Raw genomic sequence first — 19,865 nt, 5'->3', positions numbered from 1 at the left:
AGTATTTTGAAGAAGCAGAGCAGGGTAGGAGGGCCATGGTGAGGAGAAGCATTGCTGTTTTATATATTATCTACCTGGTTAGGGTGATATTTGAGCAGAGCCCTGAGGGAGGTGGGAAGCATGCCATGCAGATATTTGGGGAAAGAGCATTTGAGACAGCAGTGACAAGGACAAAGGCCTTGAGATAGAAGTGTGTTTGGCAGGTTCAAGTAACTTCCAGGAGACCAGTATGTCTAGGACAGACTGAATGAAGAATATGATGATAGGAGATGAGACCAGATGATAAAGGTCTTGTAAGCCATTATAAATAATGGTCTCATAGGCCACTTATAATCTGAGTGAGATAAAAGGCTACTGGAGTGTTTAAAACAGAGGAGTAAAAATTATCAGACTTTTGGCTACTAGGTAGAGAATAGACAATTTGTGGGACCAGCAAAGGGGCCAAAGGTAGAAACAGGTACGTGAGTTAGGAGGCTGTTTCAGAATTCAAGGCTTGGGGCCTGAGTAACTAGGAGAATGGTAGACACTTATTGAAATGAGAGTGCCTACAAGAGGAGCAAGTTGGGAGCTTGGATGTTGGACGTGTTAAGCGTGAGACCCCTATTTAACATCCAGCCAGGCTTTCTGAGTAGGCAGTTAGGTTTATCACTACAGTGTCCAGTAGGGAGGCCCAGACTAGAGATGTAATTCAGAAATCATCATATCATCAGTACATAAATACTAATTAAAGCCATGAGCTTCGATTAAATGACCTAGAGGAAATGAGTTTAGAGAAAGAAAAGGACCACAGACTAAGGTATGGGACTCTCCTGCCTGTTAGAGGCTGGGGAGTTAGGGAAGCCCCAGCAAAGTAGCAACCAGACAGACAGGAAGCAGGAGGCAATGGAGAGTACTGTCCTGAAACCAAGTGACGAGCATGTAGGAAAAAGGAGGGAATAATTGGCTGTGTCCCACACTACTGAAGTAGGTCAAGGAAGATGAGGGCTGAGAATTGATTACTGGTGACTCTGACAAGCACTGGTGGAGTGCGTTTAGACTACAGCCACACTGGAGAGGTTAAAGAAAGTTTTGGAAGAGAAACACTGGAGATAGTATAAACAATTCTTTTGAGGATTTTTGCTGCGAAAAAGGAACAGAAAAAAATGGGGTCCTAAATAAAAGCAATGTGGAGTTAAGGGCAGGTTTCTGTTTGGTTTCTTTTTTAAAGATGGGAGATAGCGCAGTACACTTGTATCCTGACATGAATAGTCCAGTAGACAAGGAGAAACATGGTTCTGAAGAGAGAAAGGACAATTGCTAGAATAGTGTCCTTGGATTATCAAGAGGGATCAAAGCAGAGAATATGGCTACAGATGCAGATATATGAGAAGTGGAAACATACAAAAGTAACTATCAAATTATTCCCGATTTCCTAATGATATAGGAAACAAGGTAATCATTGTTTACCTTGATGGGAAACAAGGATGGAAAGATGGAGGTGGTGTTTGAGGAAAGAAGAAAATACATGTAAAAGTCTTTTCAGGGAGTAGGAGAGTGAACTGAATGGTAAAAGGCAGTAGGATGCCTGTTAGCAATCTTAAAAACACTTTATAATTAAAAATGAAAGTTAACCAGATAGCATTTAGATATCTGAGAAAAATATGTTTAGAAAAGTAAACAATTACTTCACTATGCATCAACTTCATGTTTTTAATATTAACATCCATATAGTTCTCTACTTATATCTAAAGATGAATTAAAAAAAAATATATATATATAGGTTGGAAAGATCCCCTGGAGAAGAAAATGGCAACTGACTCCAATATTTCTTGCCTGGAAATTTCCATGGACAGAGGAGCCTGGCAGGCTATAGTCCATGGGCTTGCAAAGAATCAGACACAGCTGAGCATACACACACCATGTCGTGCCATACATATTTTATAAAGATGAAAATATATACAGAGTGCATCAGGCAAAATGCCAGGCTGGATGAGTCACAAGGTGGAATCAAGATTGCTGTGAGAAATATCAATAATCTCAGATATGCAGATGACACCACCCTTATGGCAGAAAGCGAAGAGGAACTCAAGAGCCCCTGATGAAGGTAAAAGAGGAAATTGAAAAAGCTGGCTTAAAACTCAACATTCAAAAAGCTAAGATCATGGCATCCAGTCCCATCATTTCATGGTATATAGATGGGGAAACAATGGAACCAGTGACAGACTTTCTTTTCTTGGTCTCAAAAATCACTGCAGATGGTGACTGCAGCCATGAAATTAAAAGACACTTGCTTCTTAGAAGAAAAACTATGACAAACCTACACAGCATATTTAAAAGCAGAGACATTACTTTACCAACTAAGGTCCGTATGGTCAATACTTTTTCTAGTAGTCATGTATGGATGTGAGAGTTGGACCAGAAAGAATGCTGAGCACCAAAGAATTGATGCTTTTGAACTGTGGTGTTGGAGAAGACTCTTGAGAGTCCCTTGGACTGCAAGGAGATCAAAGCAGTCAATCCTAATGGAAATCAATCCTGAATATTCATTGGAAGGACTGATGCTGAAGCTGAAGCTCCAATACTTTGGCCACCTGATGCAAAGAGCAGACTTGTTAGAAAGACTTGTTAGCAGACTCTGATGCTGGGAAGGATTGAAGGCAGGAGGAGAAGGGATGACAGAGGATGAGATGGTTGGATGGCATCACCAATTCAATGGACATGAGTTTGAGCAAGCTCCAGGAGATGGTGAAGGATGGGGAGGTCTGGTGGGCTACAGTCCATGGGGTTGCAAAGAGTCAGACATGACTGAGCGACTGAACAGCAACAACAACACAAATCAGTTCTTGATTAAAATTATGCATTTTCCAATAATTTAGCCTTCCTATTCTTTTTTTTCCCAAATGATAATTTCCTGGCTTCTTTCCTTATTTACTGCTCTTTGGAGACTAAACAATTTTTGGTTTCTTAGGTAACAATATGTTTTCCCAGTGTAATCAGTTTAGAGTGAAATGAGAAAAAGAGCAGCAAAATTTAGTAGAAGAAAATACATTCATTATTCTTTCTTAGGAGCTTTTTAATGACTGTTCCCTTTCTGGCCCTTTCTCTGCCATTTCACCTATTTGTGAAACTCAAGTACTGAAGAGGTCCAAAATAGATCATCTTATATTCTGTATTATCTCCACAAACGTAATTCTGGTAATCTAGAGTTTATAGAGAAAGACTTTCATGACTCACTAGAATAAACAAACTTTACCTAATCCTAAGATACATAAAAGTATTTCTCAGAAGACTCAAACCCCTAATATATGTTTTCCCTTTGAGTATCTAAAATTGTGCAACTGTCTATGAAAAAGCAGCCACTGTAACACATCCATGTACTTCTTATATTGAATATGGATTGAATTAAAAAATGTTTGAACTCCTGATGAGAAAAGTGAGTTATTTTTACCAGGTTTTATTTCAGTGTATATCAAATATGTAAAATGACAGTACTTCAGAGCTGAAACAAGTGTTGGAAATTGTCTGGTGACTTTTTTTCCCAGAATACCTATCCACAGAAATCCTTGGCACAAATATATTAGGAGTCCCCTATATATCATTTTTCTGTTGAGGGGAAAAAGATATACTACCTTACTACCCCTGAAGTTGCTAAGAGAGCGTCATGAAGCCAGTTTTAAAAGTATGAGTATAATCCAAGTTCACTTTATACCAATGAGGACCCTAAGGCACAGAGCAGTTGAGAAACTTGACTATTTGTCTGCAGGACAAAGATATAAATAAGTTTGGGAGAGGGTCATTGTGCTATTCTATCTGCTTTTGTCTGTCTTTGAATTTTTATAAGTTTTCAAAAATCTACTAGAGAAATAAATGAGTATACAGATCCTTAGCACTCTGAGTTAAATTCTAGTTTTTATATTTTATGAGCAGAAGATCTGTGACTTAGATCAAACAGTTTTTCAGAAACAAATTGTATACTAAAGCCAGTACGTGTGAAGAAGACAGCTGGTAAATCAACCTCTAACCACTTGCCCTAAACTCCATTTTATAGTTCTCTGCTGCTGCTGCTAAGACACTTCTGTCATGTCCAACTCAATGTGACCCCGTAGACGGCAGCCCACCAGGCTCTCCTGTCCCTGGGATTCTCCAGGCAAGAACACTGGAGTGGGTTGCCATTTCCTTCTCCTATGCATGAAAGTGAAAAGTGAAAGTGAAGTCGCTCAGTCATATCCGACTCTTAGCGATCCCATGGACTGCAGCCTACCAGGCTCCTCCATCCATAGGATTTTCCAGGCAAGAGTACTGTAGTGGGGTGCCATTGCCTTCTCCTTTATAGTTCTCTACAACTCATCAAATATCCACCAGCTTTCATAAAAGAATGAAACTGACTCTGAAAAGTAAGCCAACCACTAATGCTGATGAAAAAGATACTTGGAGAGAGAAGTTATGTACTGTATTGGCATTTAATGATTTGGTGGTAAAGCAGATCTAGGGATGATGTAACCCTCTTGAATAGCTTAGGGCTTTAGAGCGTTCATATTCTAGAAGGAAGGCAGTTTTCCATTTCTCAAAATGATTTAATGAATATTAGTCTCCCAATTTATTTCTTGAAAGAACTCTATGATGTGATATTATTAACTCTGTAATGTCAGGACATGTCAGAGATTAAGGAACTAAGTTGTCCATGACCCCAGGATTCACTGATTCAGTACATGTGTATTGATTGCCTACCATGTGCTAACCTTTACCAAACTCAGTTAAGACTAACCCCTTGCTCTGAAGGATTCACTGTTTATATGGGCGACAGCCACACAACATAGGATATTATTGAGGCATAGAGGATGGAGTCCTTAACTCTTCTTCTTTGAAAGCCAGGAAAGTCTTCACTGAGGGGATTACACTGTGCTAAGTTTTAAAGGATGAATAGGAATACCATGAAGCAGGGGAGGTAGGTAGAGACATTTCAGGAAGAGAAAACAGCTTGCATAAGTTTATAGCATTGTTACAGGGCATGGAGAGAATATTTTTGAAATACCAAGCAGGTAGTAGTGTCATTTTAGGAGATCATTTTTCACATACTTTTAACATTGTTGTTGTTGGTTGGTTGGTGAGTCATGTCTGACTCTTCTGCAATCCCTTGGACTATAGCCTACCAGGCTCCTCTGTCTATGGAATTTTCCAGGATCTTCCTGATCCAGGGATCAAACCTGCATCTCCTGCATTGGCAGGTGGATTCTTTACCACTGAGTCACCAGAGAAGCCCACTCTTACATTACTTGAAATTCAGACAAAACTGAGCAACTAAGCACACAAAATAATCCCATTCCTTTCATTCTGAAATTGAACTACATTAAACAATTTTTGATAAGAGATACAAAAACATTTTCAGAACAAAAGGGGTAATTTAGAATAAAAATGTGGCACATGGTCAGCACTCAGTGATTATGGATTTAACACCACTGAGTTGTCTAGGGAGACTGAGATTTCAGATTCTAAATTTGCCTTAATGTCAGTCCCTATAGTTGATGAATTTTCGCCATAATGCCTAGTTGCCCCAGTATTAAAGCAGTTGGTACAGATGGCTGAAACTATCAAGGGTTGGGGGTCTTAAGATTTTTTGAGACTGCAGAACAAGTGGTGCCAAGTTGAAGGAATAGCTCAAAATATTACGGTTGTGAAGTCAGGCTGGACAGGAAGGAGCAGAGCCAGAGGGAGACTGATGGAGGGAGAAGGGTGAGAGTGTTGAAGGGTTGGAAAGCAGGTCCAAGAGGTAGAGGGGTGGAGACACTGCGAGCTGGCCACCTATGAAAGGCAAAACAAAGGATCTGGCTTTAAAAATACAAGAATTTAGATAGGCAGGCATGGGTCACCATCGGTGATTAGTGACTGTGGCTATACACTCCATTCTTGGTATTTATTTTACATATTATATAGTTTTTCCCACAGATTATTATGATACTGAATATTATTCCCTTGCCATACAATAAATTCTTATTGCTCACCTATTTTGTGTATATAATCATATGTATCTGTTAATCTCATACTCCTAATTTATCCCTCCCCTTCACCTTTGATAACCATAAATTTGTTTTCTATGTCTCTGTTTTGTATATAGATTCATTTTGTTTTATTGTTTTAGATTCCACATAAAAGTGATATCATCATGTTTGTGTTTCTGTATCTGTCTTCACTGAGTGTTATATTCTCCAGGTTCATCCATGTTGCTACAAGTGGCACTTTTTTGGTTGAGTGATATTCCATTGTATTTATGTACCATGTCTTCTTTAGCCAGTCATCTGTTGATGGGTACTTGTGTTGTTTCCATGTCTTGGCTAATGTAAATAAATAGTGCTGCTATGAACACTGGGGTGCTTATTATGTCAGAGAACGTTTTACCTATGTTCTCTTCTAGGAGTTTTATGACAGCATGTCTTACATTTAGGTCTTTAAAACATTTTGAGTTTATCTTTGTATGTGATGTGAGGGAGTGTTCTAATTTCATTGACTAACATATAGCTCCCCAGCATTCCCAAGACCACTTGTTGAAGGGTCTGTCTTTCCTCCATCATGTATCCCTGCCTCCTTTGCCATAGGTGTAGGTGTGTGGGTTTATTTCTGGGCTCTTTGTTCTTTCATTAACCTATATGTCTGTTTTTGTGCCAGTACCGCACTGTTTTGATTAATGTAACTTTGTAGTATGATCTAAAGTCTGGAAGTGTTACACCTCCACCTTTGTTCTTTTTCCTCAGGATTGCTTTGGCAATTTTGACTCTTTGTGGTTCCATATACATTTAAAGATTATTAATATTTGTTCTAGTTCTATGGAAAATATTATGGGTAATTTGATACAGATTGTTTTAAATCTGTAGATTGCTTTGGGTAATATGGCCATTTTAACAATATTCTTCCAATCCAAGAGCATGGTATATCTTTCCATTTCTTTGAATCATCTTCAGTTTCCTTTATCAATGTTTTAGTTTTCAGTGAATAGTTCTTTCACTTCCTCGGTTAAGTTTATTTCTAGGTTTGTTTCTTTATTTTTTATCCAATTTTACATTGGATTCTTTTTTAGTTTTTTGTATTTCATTGTTAGTGTAAAACAATGAGTTCTATATATTAATCTTGTATCCTGCTATCTTCTTGAATTCATTTGTTAGTTCTAATAGTTTTTTGTGGAGAGAGAGGCAAAACCTAAGATTCTAGTTAGGTGACTTTTGGATTGTGGTGGCATTCACAAAGGGACTATAAGAAGAAAACAGATTTGGGAAAAGAATATGAGTTGAATTGGACAAAAAATTGCAGGATAAATAGTTAGATATCCTAATAGAATATGCAGTTGTGGAATTTAGGAGACCCTGGAATAGGAATAATCTATCAATTAAATAGGTTTAATGCAAATCTTTCATGCAAAGATAGGCACAATAAAGGACAGAAATGGTATGGACCTAACAGAAGCAGAAGATATTAAGAAGAGGTGGCAAGAATACACAGAAGAACTATACAAAAAAGATCTTCATAACCCAGATAACCACGATGATGTGATCAATGGACTACAGCCAGACATCCTGAGATGCAAGTCAAGTGGGCCTCAGGAAGCATCACTACGAACAAAGCTAGTGGAGGTGAGGGAATTCCAGTTGAGCTATTTCAAATCCTGAAAGATCATGCTGTTAAAGTGCTGCACTCAGTATGTCAGCAAATTTGGAAAACTCAGCAGTGGCCACAGGACTGGAAAAGGTCAGTTTTCATTCCAATCCTAAAGAAGGGAATGCCAAAGAATGTTCAAACTACCACACAATTGCACTCATCTCACACGCTAGCAAAATAATGCTCAAAATTCTCCAAGCCAGGCTTCAACAGTACGTGAACCATGAAATTCCAGATGTTCAAGCTGGATTTAGAAAAGGCAGAGGAACCAGAGATCAAATTACCAACAACCGTTGAATCATCAAAAAAGCAAGAGAGTTCCAGAAAAACATCTACTTCTGCTTTATTGACTACGACAAATCCTTTGACTCTGTGGATCACAACAAACTGGAAAATTCTTAAAGAGATGGGAATACCAGACCACCTTACCTGCCTCCTGAGAAATCTGTATGCCGGTCAAGAAGCAACACTTAGAACTGAACACAGAACAACAGACTATTTCCAAATCGGGAAAGGAATACATCAAGGCTATGTATTGTCACCCTGCTTATTTAACTTCTATGCAGAGTACATCATGCAAAATGCCAGGCTGGATGAATCACAAGCTGGAATCAAGATTACTGGGAAAAATATCAATAACCTCAGATACGCAGATGACACAACCCTTATGGCAGAAAGCGAAGAAGAACTAAAGAGCTTCTTGATAAAAGTGAAAGAGGAGAGTGAAAAAGTTGGCTTAAAACTCAACATTCAGAAAACTTAAGATCATGGCATCTGGTACCATCACTTCATAGCAAATAGATGGGGAAACAAAACAGTGAGAGACTTTATTTTTTGGGGCTCCAGAATCACTGCAGATGGTGACTGCAGCCATGAAATTAAAGGACACTTGTTCCTTGGAAGAAAAGCTATGATCAACCTAGACAGCGTATTAAAAAGCAGAGACATTACTTTGCCAACAAAGGTCCATCTAGTCAAAGCTATGGGTTTTTCCAGTATTCATGTATGGATGTGAGAGTTGGACCAGAAAGAAGGCTGAGCACTGAAGAATTGATGCTTTTGAACTGTGGTGTTGGAGAAGACTCCTGAGAGTCCCTTGGACTGCAAAGAGATCCCAACCAGTCTATCCTAAAGGAAATCAGTCCTGAATATTCATTGGAAGGACTGATGCTGAAGCTGAAGCTCCAATACTTTGGCCACCTGATGTGAAGAACTGGCTCATTTGAAAAGACCCTGATGCTGGGAAAGATTGAAGGCAGGAGGAGAAGGGGATAACAGAGCATGAGATGGTTGGATGGCATCACCGACTCAATGGACATGAGTTTGAGCAATCTCTGGAGCTGGTGATGGATAGGGAAGCCTGGCGTGCTACAGTCCATGGGGTCACAAAGAGTTGGACGTGACTGAGCAACTGAAGTGAACTGAATGCAAATCTTAAATGTCTGTATCCCCAAGGACCTAAATAGCATGAGAATTCCTGTGACACAGTAAGGTATTTAAGTTGCCACTTAATGGGTCAGCTTCATGATCTCCCTTCACCCACCTTCCTATTGTATTTCAGGTCACCAAGGGATAGTCTCTAGAGAGATGTGATTTTCCTCTAGATATCAACCTCTAAAGATTAAGAATGTTTTCTTTACCAAAAAAAAAAAAAATTGTGCCTAGAAGTCAGTCTCGCCCCTCCCTGCTTCACAGCTTCTATATGGAGACAGGAGCCTTGAGTGAACGAATGAAACTATATTCATCGCCTACTCCCGAAGAATCCAGCCCCCAAAATCAATTGTAAACAACTAGGCTCTTTATTGACTCTCCCTCAAGCAGGTGGCCTGTGTACACAGAAGCAGATGGAAGATAAAACCATAGATAATTTAAGTAGATGGAGCCAACAAGAGATCTTAGCGTCGGAGGCGTGAGGTATCCCCTGCAGCCTCAGCTACAGAGGGGCTTGTGCCGCCACCTCCAGGGCACAGACACATCCCTGCCTGGCCTGAGAATCAAGCTGACAGTTGGAGTCCCTGCACCACACTCCTGGGAATACACCTCCTCTCTTTTCTCTGTGGAGGCAGTGTCCTTTCTGGTCTTACTTCTTTTGTCATGTAAAAAACTTTTTTCCCTCATGAATTTTAATCAAGTTTTGAGGAATGCGCGTACATTATTTTGTTAATTTTTGTCACTTTCATCCTCAAAGAGGCGACATTACCAGGCACCCTTACTGAGGCTGTGCACTGACTACATAATCCATCCCTTAACAACATTTCAAACTTTCACATTCACCATCCATCAAGTTCTGATCCTTGGGAATGTTTGTTTGCAGGCCTCCTTCTACATCAATGTGTATACCAATTGCTGGTGAATCTGAATCTCTGGAAGAAGACAGAAAAGGTGGAGAGACTCTCAAAATTCATCTTGGGATAGCAGGTATGGATGTGTCACTTACTCATTTTCTAGTTTGTGAGTAATGGTACTACCCTAAAAGATTCCCAAAGCCCCTCCCAGATTTGTAATTCTGTGAGTATATATGACTTGAAATGAGCCAATAAGTATTAGCAGAGTTTTAATCATGCAATTTTTCTTTAAGCCAGTGCTTCATTTTGTCCAAAGGGTATGTCATGCTTTGATGAATTAAAAGCTCAGTGTTGCAGTGATGCTCCTGGCCCCACCACTGTATGCCTCTGCTGCCCACAGATCCAATAGGACACTACAGGGGTGTGCACATTGCCATGGCTTCTGCCAGTCACCTTTCAGGTCATGCTTCTCTTCCACGAATCACGTGCCCTGTCAGTGGTTCCCAAATATTAGTGCACATCAGAATCACCTAGTGGGCTTGTTAAACCATAGATTGCTGACACTGCAGCCAGAGTTTCTGATTAAGTAAATCCAGATTGGAGCCTGAAAACTGCATGGCTAAGTTCCCAGGTGATGCTGCTGCTGGGATCACTTCTCTAGACAAACTCATAGTCAGAGGCTGCCCCCTCCAGTATAAAGCAGGTAAGGGGAATGTCAAGTTGGCTGGAGAAAAAGCACTCGTGAGCTTCCTTTTTTATCCCATGCCATGTGACCAGGGTTATTATTTGAAAGAAGAAGAAAGGTGTAGTGATACAATTAATGTTTTCAGCACTCCTTAGATTGCAAAGATAAGGTTTCTTATACGTAATGAGGATTATGATATTGCCTGATTTGAGATCAGTGAATTCTTTGTGACTTTTAACTCTCCTGTTAGCTCCTTCTCTTCAGTATTTAAACATTTGGAATTCTTTCTTATGTTGGAAACCAAACAGTCATCAGCCCTATATCATTCTCTATCGCCTGTTCCTCCTTGGGCTCATACTCTCCTCCTCCCTCCATGCCCACCATCTTTCTCTCACACTTTTCATAGCCAAATTTCTAGGAATAATATACTGCCCAATTATTCCTAAACACATAGGATTCTGACTTCTGTATTCTGCCCTCTCTTGATGATATCTCCAAGAATATGACTGTCAAATCTTGTGGGCATTTTTTCTGTTCTCATTTGAATAAATTGGCCATTTATTCTTTCTGGAAACTTTCTCTTCCTTTGGCTCCCGCTTCTCTTCTCTAACTTCTCAGAGGCTTCTCTATCTTCTTCCTCCTTCCTCTTAAAATATTGATGCTCACCGGGATTTGGTTCTCTCCATTCACCCCGCCCTGGGCAATGTCACTGTACCTTCAATTTAACTATCATGTAAATATGAGTGAGTGTGTTTGATTTACAAATCTGTGTTGCCTCCAAAACTTCATCCTGACTCCAGGCACATGTTTCCAAATGCTTTTTGGAAACATCCACTTCATGTCACATTAGACTGAACCCCATCTGTTTAACTTTTTTCTCAGCAAGCCTCTAAGCTCCTCATGATCAGGTCTTAATTTATCTTTGGGTCAACAGCGTAACGGCCAGGGACACAGTAGAAATCTGTGACCAGTGGACGGGTGTCCTCAGGTGTCTTAAATTCCACATGCCCGGCACACCTTCATAACTCTTCTGCCTGTGTTTGTGTTGCAGTTATCCTGGCACACACATCTAGTTAGTGATGAAGCACTGTCATTTGTGCCTGCTCAGCATGTCTCAGCTGAATTATTATGAAAATCTTTACTCCTTCACCTTCTATCCATCCTGCTGCCAAGGTGATCTTCCCAAAATGTCAATCTAGTCAAGTTACACCCTTGCTTGAAGCCATTGGATTATTTCCTTCCTTAAACTCATAGAGATAAGTCCTTCATTATCAGGTATCTGCTCATCTCTCTTTCCTTCAGTCATAGTTGGGTATATGCCAGCTTTACGGAACTATTTGCCTTTCTACAGACAAGGCATGCTTTTTCCCACCTAATCTAGCCAAGAAATTCCTATATATTGTTAAAAACCTGGGGTTAATCTCCAACAGAGCTCTTTCCCCCGTTACCTCATAGTGTTCCATGTGTTTGTCCTTTGGAGCTCTTGATAGCTTCTTTTTGGTGCTTGTATTTTGGTACTTGGCACATGAAGCATATATTTTATTTATTTTGTACCCTTATATCTTGTACAGTATTGGGCATTGACCTGCTAAGAGCTTAATAAATATTTATTGAATGAACGTATTTAGAAAACCAGTAAATGGATGAATTAAGATCTGAGCTAGCCCTAGGAGTAAAGTGTATAATTCTTGATATGAACCAACTCTTCATTCAGAATTTGCTGTACTGGGGCTTAGGACCACTGTCAAGCAGGACTAGGGATGCTGGTTTGCATCTGTACCTTACAGTCTGTCCAGAAATGAAAAACCCTTTGCAGAAGGTCCAGGCCACTCCAGTAGCTTACTTACTTGGCAGCATTTGTTGGCCCATCTGTGTTCAATATCATTTATAGAGCTGTTGTTATAATTGTTATGTTACTCATTTGGGTTTTATTTTGCCTGTAAGTGAAAAACAGTTCTAGTTTTCATATATTTCACCCTAATGAAAATGGCCACAGTTCTGCATTCTGTAGAAGAAGCCTAGTTCTGAAAATACACAGTTGGCATCTGGAATATACACATTATTAGGGAAATAGTGAACTGGATTTGACACTGCTTTTTTTGTACATTTACTTTGAAACTGAATACTATAATCAATTTCTGCAGAACCTTATTCTCAGTGGTATATCACATGCTGTGTTGTTTTAAACCATAGACATTTGTACAAATTATAGCCTAGCACTGACATCTCTAATGCAAAAGTCACAAAGTACTCTTTAGCCTCCCGTCGTGATAGATTCGGGAAGCAAGATTTCCTCAAACACCACACAAAATCCTGGCAATTCTGTGAGAATTCTGAAGAATCCATCTGACTCCCTTTTAAAAAAATATTTACTCTTTATTTATTTGGCTGTGCCAGATCTTAGTTGTGGCATGTGGGATCTAGTTCCCTGACCAAGGATCAAACCTGGGCCCCCTGCATTAGGAGCATGGAGTCTCAGCCACTGGACCACCAGGAGTCATTTGACTCCTTTTTATCAGAGAAATACTAAATATAAAAACTGAAATAGTTTTATTTAAGATAGAATGCTATCAAATCTTATGAAAGGTAGCATAGCACTTTGGTAAACTGAGGTATTTAAATTCTTTGTACAGTATTTCTTACAGTTATTTACATTGTACTGATTTAAAGGAATTTCACTCGATAATGAATTTAGCAGCTTCTGAAATCTCTAAATTGGGCTTCCCTGGAGGCTCAGTGGCAAAGAATCCACCTGCAATGCAGGAGACCCAGGTTTGATCCCTGCGTCGGGAAGATCCAGTGGAGAAAGAAATGGTAATCCCACTCCAGTATTCTTGCCTGGAGAATCCTCTGGACAGAGGAGCCTGGCAGGCTACAGCCCATAGGGTCACAAAAGAGTTGGACATGACTTAGCGACTAAACAACAACAAAATCCATAGATTAGAATACATATAGACCATTGACTTGTTGACAATAAGAGTAACATCATGTTATGACGTATTGCAGATCTCTCAGCAAAGAGTGCCTCTGTTCCAGACGAACTTGGTGCCTGTGGACATTCTAGAACATCAAGCTATGCAAGCCAGCAATCGAAAGTGTCAGGTAGAGGCTAAGAGCGGTGCAGGGAGGGCAGTTTGGTTGCAGTGTAGTTGATACTAGTGTTAACAACCAGAGTGATTTTCTCTGACAGGGTATAGCTCCTGCCACTCCCGGTCATCTAGTCTCTCTGAGCTCTGCCACAGAAGAAATACCTCAGTGGGAAGTACATCAACAGGAATTGAAAGTATTCTAGAGCCATGTGATGAAGTTGAGCAAAAGACAGCTGAACCAAGTCTTGATGTAGCAGATAAAGAAGATACAGCTTTAGAAATACTCAACAGGTATCATATTGGACTCACTTTAAATGGGGGAAAAAAAAAAAAACAACTTTGATTTTAATGACATACTAAAGGGAGGAATTTTTTTTAAATTATTTTCAAAGATGCCCAGTGAAGCAAGATTCTGTAGAATCTCAGCTGAAGCGAGTTGATGATACCAGAGTGGATGCAGATGATATTGTGGAGAAAATATTACAGAGTCAAGACTTCAGCCTAGATTCCAGTGCAGAAGGTGTGTAGATAGCCATTAAGAATATGTAAATATGGACTTCTCATGTGGCGCTAGTGGTAAAGAACCTGCTTGCCAGTGCAGGAGATGTAAGAGATGTGGGTTCAATTCCTGGGTTGGTTGGGAAGATCCCCTGGAGAGGGGCATGGCAGTCCACTCCAGTATTCTTGCCTGGAAAAATCCCATGGACAGAGGAGCCTGGCAGGCCTATGGCCCATAGGGTCGCAAAGAGTCAGACATGACTGAGGCGACTTAGCACACATATATAGATATATGTGATCCAGGTTTGAATAATCCATGTGGTCAGTAGTGAATAGTCCGTACATCATGATACTGAGTGTTGCATATCTGTAAAATAAACTTCACACCCATTAAAAATCTGAAGATAACTGTATACCTTGGGCTTCCTGGGTGGCTCAGTGATAAAGAATCCACCTGTCAAGTAGAAGACATGAGTTCATTCCTTGGGTCAGGAAGATCCTCTGGAGGGGAAAACGGCAACCCACTCCAGTGTTCTTGCCTGGGAAATCCTGTGGACAGAGGAGCGTGGCAGGCTACAGTCCATGGAGGGTTGCAAAGAGTCAGACACAACTTTGTGACTAAACAACAACTTTATAATTTATTTGCTAATGGTATTAAATTTGGGAAAGAATTAATTTTAAAAATATCAATTTTTAAGAAAGCTCTTATTGTGCTTTTTAACTATGCATCAATATCTGCTTTATAATAGATATCTTCATCTGCTTTGTCATAATGGGGCATAAGTACCTCAGGTCACTGCTGCAGTTTGGGATGTTGGGTGGTAGTCCCTCATTCCTTCCGTAGCATTTTCACTGAAGCTGAAAATTTACATGCTACCGATTTGAAAAGTATAATTATTCATGCTGGTGTGACTAGAGAGCAGCTAACAATGGACTTAGTTTCATGATGTAACTGGTTGTGAAGAGAAATAATTAAACCCCACTTGAGGAAATTTGTAGGAACAGCTGTCTTCTTTACTCAGCCCTAAGAAAAATAGCTTACAGAAAGTTAATGAGAAGTAACTATTAGGATTTCTTTTAAACTGCCTGTTTTAAAACATGTGTGTAGCTCTTGTTTTAAGTTTTTATTTCTTTAACAAAACTGAAATGTAAAATGTTAATTTATTGTAATATGAATATTATCTGACAGTAATCTAATAATCATATGTATAACAAATATTGTCAATGTGTCTTGCAGAAGAAGGACTGAGGTTATTTGTGGGTCCTGGAGGAAGAACCACCTTTGGTAGTCGTCATCTTCCAAACAGGTATGTAGACCAAAGAGCATCTTACTAAAGAGTAGAATTACTTTTTATTTTAAATGCTCATGAGTGGAAGACGAAAGTTACAAAGTTTGTATCAGATTGAGTCTAGAAAGCAAAGTATCAGTAGTTCCATGAGAAAATTACAGCTCTTAGTGTAGCTTAGTTTTCCATATCCTGAGTATGTTTCCTTATCCTGAGTATGTATAAAATACAGTTTGCATTTTGTAAGTTTATTTGTTGATTTCCTTAGATGTGTTTTTAGAATGTATTAGTAGAGAACTGGTAGAGTATTGGGAGAATAAAATAAGTGAGCAGTTACCAGGGAGTATGTGGAAGACAAATATTCCTGGTGGTAGGAACAAATAGAAATAACTTACAGGCATGATAATTATAACTATATAATAGTGAATATATAATAATTATAGGTGGTACTTACTGAGCATTTATTAGTTATGTGCTGAGCACCATATATATATATTTCATTCGGGTCTTACCTTTTTCAATGCTCAAAAAAATACCATTATTAGTTTTTTAAAAGAGGGAAAAAAAGATAAAAAGAGGTTAAGGTAATTTACCCAAAGAAAGCCTTAAAGCTAGTAAGTGGTAAAACCAGGACTCACACCCATGTCTCTGTTGAGTCTAAAGCCCATTCATTGTACTTAATCATTTTACCTTGCTGGCTCATGATTAATATAACCTATGTAAAGAATTGCCAGTGAACAGGTTTTTCTGAGGAGGTGGGGCATGTGAAATAGAGTTGTGAGACATGAGGCTGGGAAGTGTCTTGAAGACAGGTTATAAAGGGCCTCTGTTGCCATAACAGAATGTTTAACCTTCTTGTATACACTGGGGATCCACTGGTCATTCTTCAACAGAGAACTGGCAGATTGGCATTTTAGAAAAGTAACTGGCCATGATTTTGAAGGTAGATTGGAGCAAGCAGAGGCTAGTAGTAGGGAACAGGTAGAAGAATAAAATTTATAAGGACAGTGATATATGTATGGTAGAGAAAAATGTATTTCTGAATTAAAGAAACAAGTTCACATCCTAACCAATCACTTTCGGAGTAAACCATTTAACTTCAATTTAACTTAACTCTTGAAAAATGCGATCATATGCCTACTTCATGGAGTTGTTTTAAAATATAAATGGCATGATTATACTCACTAAGCCCTAGCTATTATTATTTTATTTTTTTTTTTACAATGCATCATTCTTTTTTTTTTTTTTTTTTTTTATTTTATTTTTAAACTTTACATAATTGTATTAGTTTTGCCAAATATCAAAGACTATACTCACTAAGCCTTCACTGTATTATTTAGGAGCAGCAAAAGACACAGTTGCAACCAAAAGGACCCAGAATAATAAATGCTCAGAAGCATGGGCTGTCTCATTAGACTGCCCAGGGGCCATTATTGACTTGACAGTGTTAATAACCTCCCTGTAAGCCTCAGTTTCCTCACCTGTAAAATGGGGATGATAAATAAGTTACCTAACTCACAGGCTTTTTGTGAGGGTTAGATCATTGATGTAAAGTTGTTTAACATAGTACCTGGCACATAGAAAGCTCTCAATATATGCTAGCTATTTGTGTTGTTATGCAGAGAAAAGATAATTTCTAGCTGAGAAAGAATTTAGGCTTTAATTCTTTAAATTAAAGAATTCTTTTAATTCTTTAAAACCAAATATAAAGAGAACGCTAGAATATTATCACTCAGTACACAAAAGCTTAAAGGGACCATTGGGGTTGAAGTAGGTTCATATTACATGCTGAAGAACATCAGGGACAGTGTGTCATGGTGAAAGGAGAATGGGCCAGAGTCAGGTATGGGTTCTGTTCCTGTGCATGCTCAGTCACTTCAGTCATGTCCGACTCTGCAGCCCCATGGACTGTAGCCCGCCAGGCTCTTCTGTCCATGGGGATTCTCCAGGCAAGAATAGTGTAGTGGTTGCCACTTCCTACTACAGGAAATATTCCCGACCCAGGGATCGACCCCGCATCTCTATGTCTCCTGCATTGGCAGGCGAATTCTTCACCACTAGCACCACTGTCCTGGCTTAGCCATGATTGCCCAGCTTAGCCTTAGTGATCTTGACATATTGCATCTCTCACTTGCTACCAAAAGGACAGCTGCATCCCTGGAAGAATAACACACACAGCCCAACACACATGGGCTGCCTGGGTTAGGTTTAGTCCCAAGCTTCACCATTTATGAGCTGTGTGTCTTTGGAAAGTTACTTCACTTCCCTCTGCCTCAGTGTCCTCACATCTAAAATAGTGATGATAATACAACCAGCTTCATAAAAGTTATACTGTTTAAATGATATAAGACATGGTAATGCTTAGGACAAAATCTGGCATGCAGTAAGCACTTTAGTACTCAATCAGTTCAGTTCAGTTGCTCAGTCGTGTCCGACTCTTTGTGACCCCCACGGTCAGGCTTCCCTGTCCATCACCAACTCCCAGAGGTTGCTCAAACTCATGTCCATTGAGTTGATGCCATCCAACCATCTCATCCTCTGTTGTCTCCTACTAATTAAAGGTCTGTCTTTCACAGTTACTATGGCAATTAATCTATTTACTGTCCAGCAAGTACTTGCACACATAGGTCTGTCCATAAATAGTGGGTATTCATCAGAGAAGCTAATGTGTTAGCGTTAGATATATTATGTAAGATAAACTAGTAGCACAGGATAAAACCAGAATCATTTACGTAGGACACAGAAGAGGCACAAGTGAACCAAAGTTCCAACAGGGAACCTGTGAGACTGAAGAGAACAGAGCAACAAGTGATAGAGACTTGGGGAGGACTGTCTGCAGTAATCCTTTATAAGTCTAGCAAATACAGCCTGGCTGGCTCAGAGCTGCTTACAGAACCCTGCATGCACCTTCCTGCTTGCCGTTAGGACATTTAATTTCTGTCAGGTAGTCTGTTTTCATTCCTCTGTGATTTATCCCTCATCTCTGACTGCTTTTACACTTTTCTCTTTATCACTGGTTTTTAGCATTTGGTTGTGATGTGCCTTGGTGTGTTTTTCTTTGTATGTATTCTACTTGGGGTTCATTGAGCCTCTTGAATCTGTGGGTTTACACTTTTCTTCAAAATTGGAAGTACTCCAGTCATTATTTTTCTCCACTTCTTCTGATACTCTGGACTTACAAATTCTAGCCTGTGGCATCCCTGAGCTCTGACATGATTCCTCCATTCTAAGAGACCACCTCACTGTATTGGGTTCTCCCTCCCGGCACTGTAGGCTTGGAGGATCCAAAAGGAAATATCTTCAGGCAGCATGCTGGGGCAGCTTGTCTGGCTTGCTTTCTTTCTTACCCTTATCTCAGGACCAGTCCCATGCTGCCTGTTGTCCAGTGTATGAAAACTGTTGTTCCATATATTCTATCCAGTTGTCTGGTTCCTATTATTCCATCACTTCGAGAAACAGAACCACTTTAGGACATCTGAAAGCCACTGTGTAGTGGCGCTTATTGGGGTTCCTTCAAATTCTGATTATCTGCAGACATGAAAGAGTGTTCACTGGTGTTCTGCTGAAGGTGTTCCTATTTCTTCTGTAGAATGAATCCATTAGAAGAGAAGTCCCTGAGCAAGAAACTGAGAACTCCAGTCAGTCCATGGTGGACTAGTAATCACCATTACTAGTGGTTACTACTACTTCCATTTTTTATAATTTTAAAATTTCCTCTTAAAATTCCATTAAGGGCAGAGACCAGTCATGGTAGTTACTTCTGGTCTTACTGATCTCTGGTATGCTCAGAGTGCTAAGACGTGACTGAGCGACTTCACTTTCACTTTTCACTTTCATGCATTGGAGAAGGAAATGGCAACCCACTCCAGTGTTCTTGCCTGGAGAATCCCAGGGACGGGGGAGCCTGGTGGGCTGCCGTCTATGGGGTCGCACAGAGTGGGACATGACTGAAGCGACTTAGCAGCGGTAGCAGCAGCCCCTGTTATCTTGACCAGTGAGGAGATTGGAGCCTGGTGTTAACTTTGAGCAGTGATACCCTCCGTCCATGCAACTCCACTTTAGCTTTCCTCCTACTTATTCAGGAGGGATAATGGAAAGGGTAGAAAGAGCCTCATCCAAAAATAAATCCAGTGCCAACAAAAAGACAATTTACAGTGCTACAGAAAACCTTTATTAGGGGAGTTCGGGTGGGTTTTTTGTTTGTGTGTGTGTGTGTGTGTGTGTGTGTGTGTGTGTGTGTGTTTTGCTGCACCCCACAGCTTATAGGATCTTAGCTCCCCAACAGGGATTGAAATTGTACCCATGCCATCAGCAGAGTCCTAACCACTGGAGTGAGTATGTGTGGTCACAGCTCTGACTCTCTGAATTTCTGACTCTTTGTGACCCTGTGGACTGTAGC

General features: G+C 39.8%; 1 protein-coding gene across 1 annotated transcript in view; it reads left to right on the top strand.

Annotated features, from left to right (window-relative positions):
* The window catches only part of EEIG2 (EEIG family member 2), an 81,568-nt gene that overhangs the window by 56,298 nt on the left and 5,405 nt on the right, over positions 1-19,865 (top strand). Inside the window, exons 6-10 of the mRNA XM_061411001.1 lie at positions 9,938-10,041; positions 13,600-13,695; positions 13,784-13,973; positions 14,075-14,202; positions 15,418-15,487. Of these exons, the coding sequence (XP_061266985.1) occupies positions 9,938-10,041; positions 13,600-13,695; positions 13,784-13,973; positions 14,075-14,202; positions 15,418-15,487 (588 nt within the window). The remainder of the gene's footprint in view (positions 1-9,937; positions 10,042-13,599; positions 13,696-13,783; positions 13,974-14,074; positions 14,203-15,417; positions 15,488-19,865) is intronic.

This window comes from Bos javanicus, chromosome 3 (assembly GCF_032452875.1).
Source record: "Bos javanicus breed banteng chromosome 3, ARS-OSU_banteng_1.0, whole genome shotgun sequence".
In the NCBI taxonomy this organism is placed as follows: Eukaryota; Metazoa; Chordata; class Mammalia; order Artiodactyla; family Bovidae; genus Bos; species Bos javanicus.
This window is presented reverse-complemented; position numbering and strand designations above follow the sequence as displayed.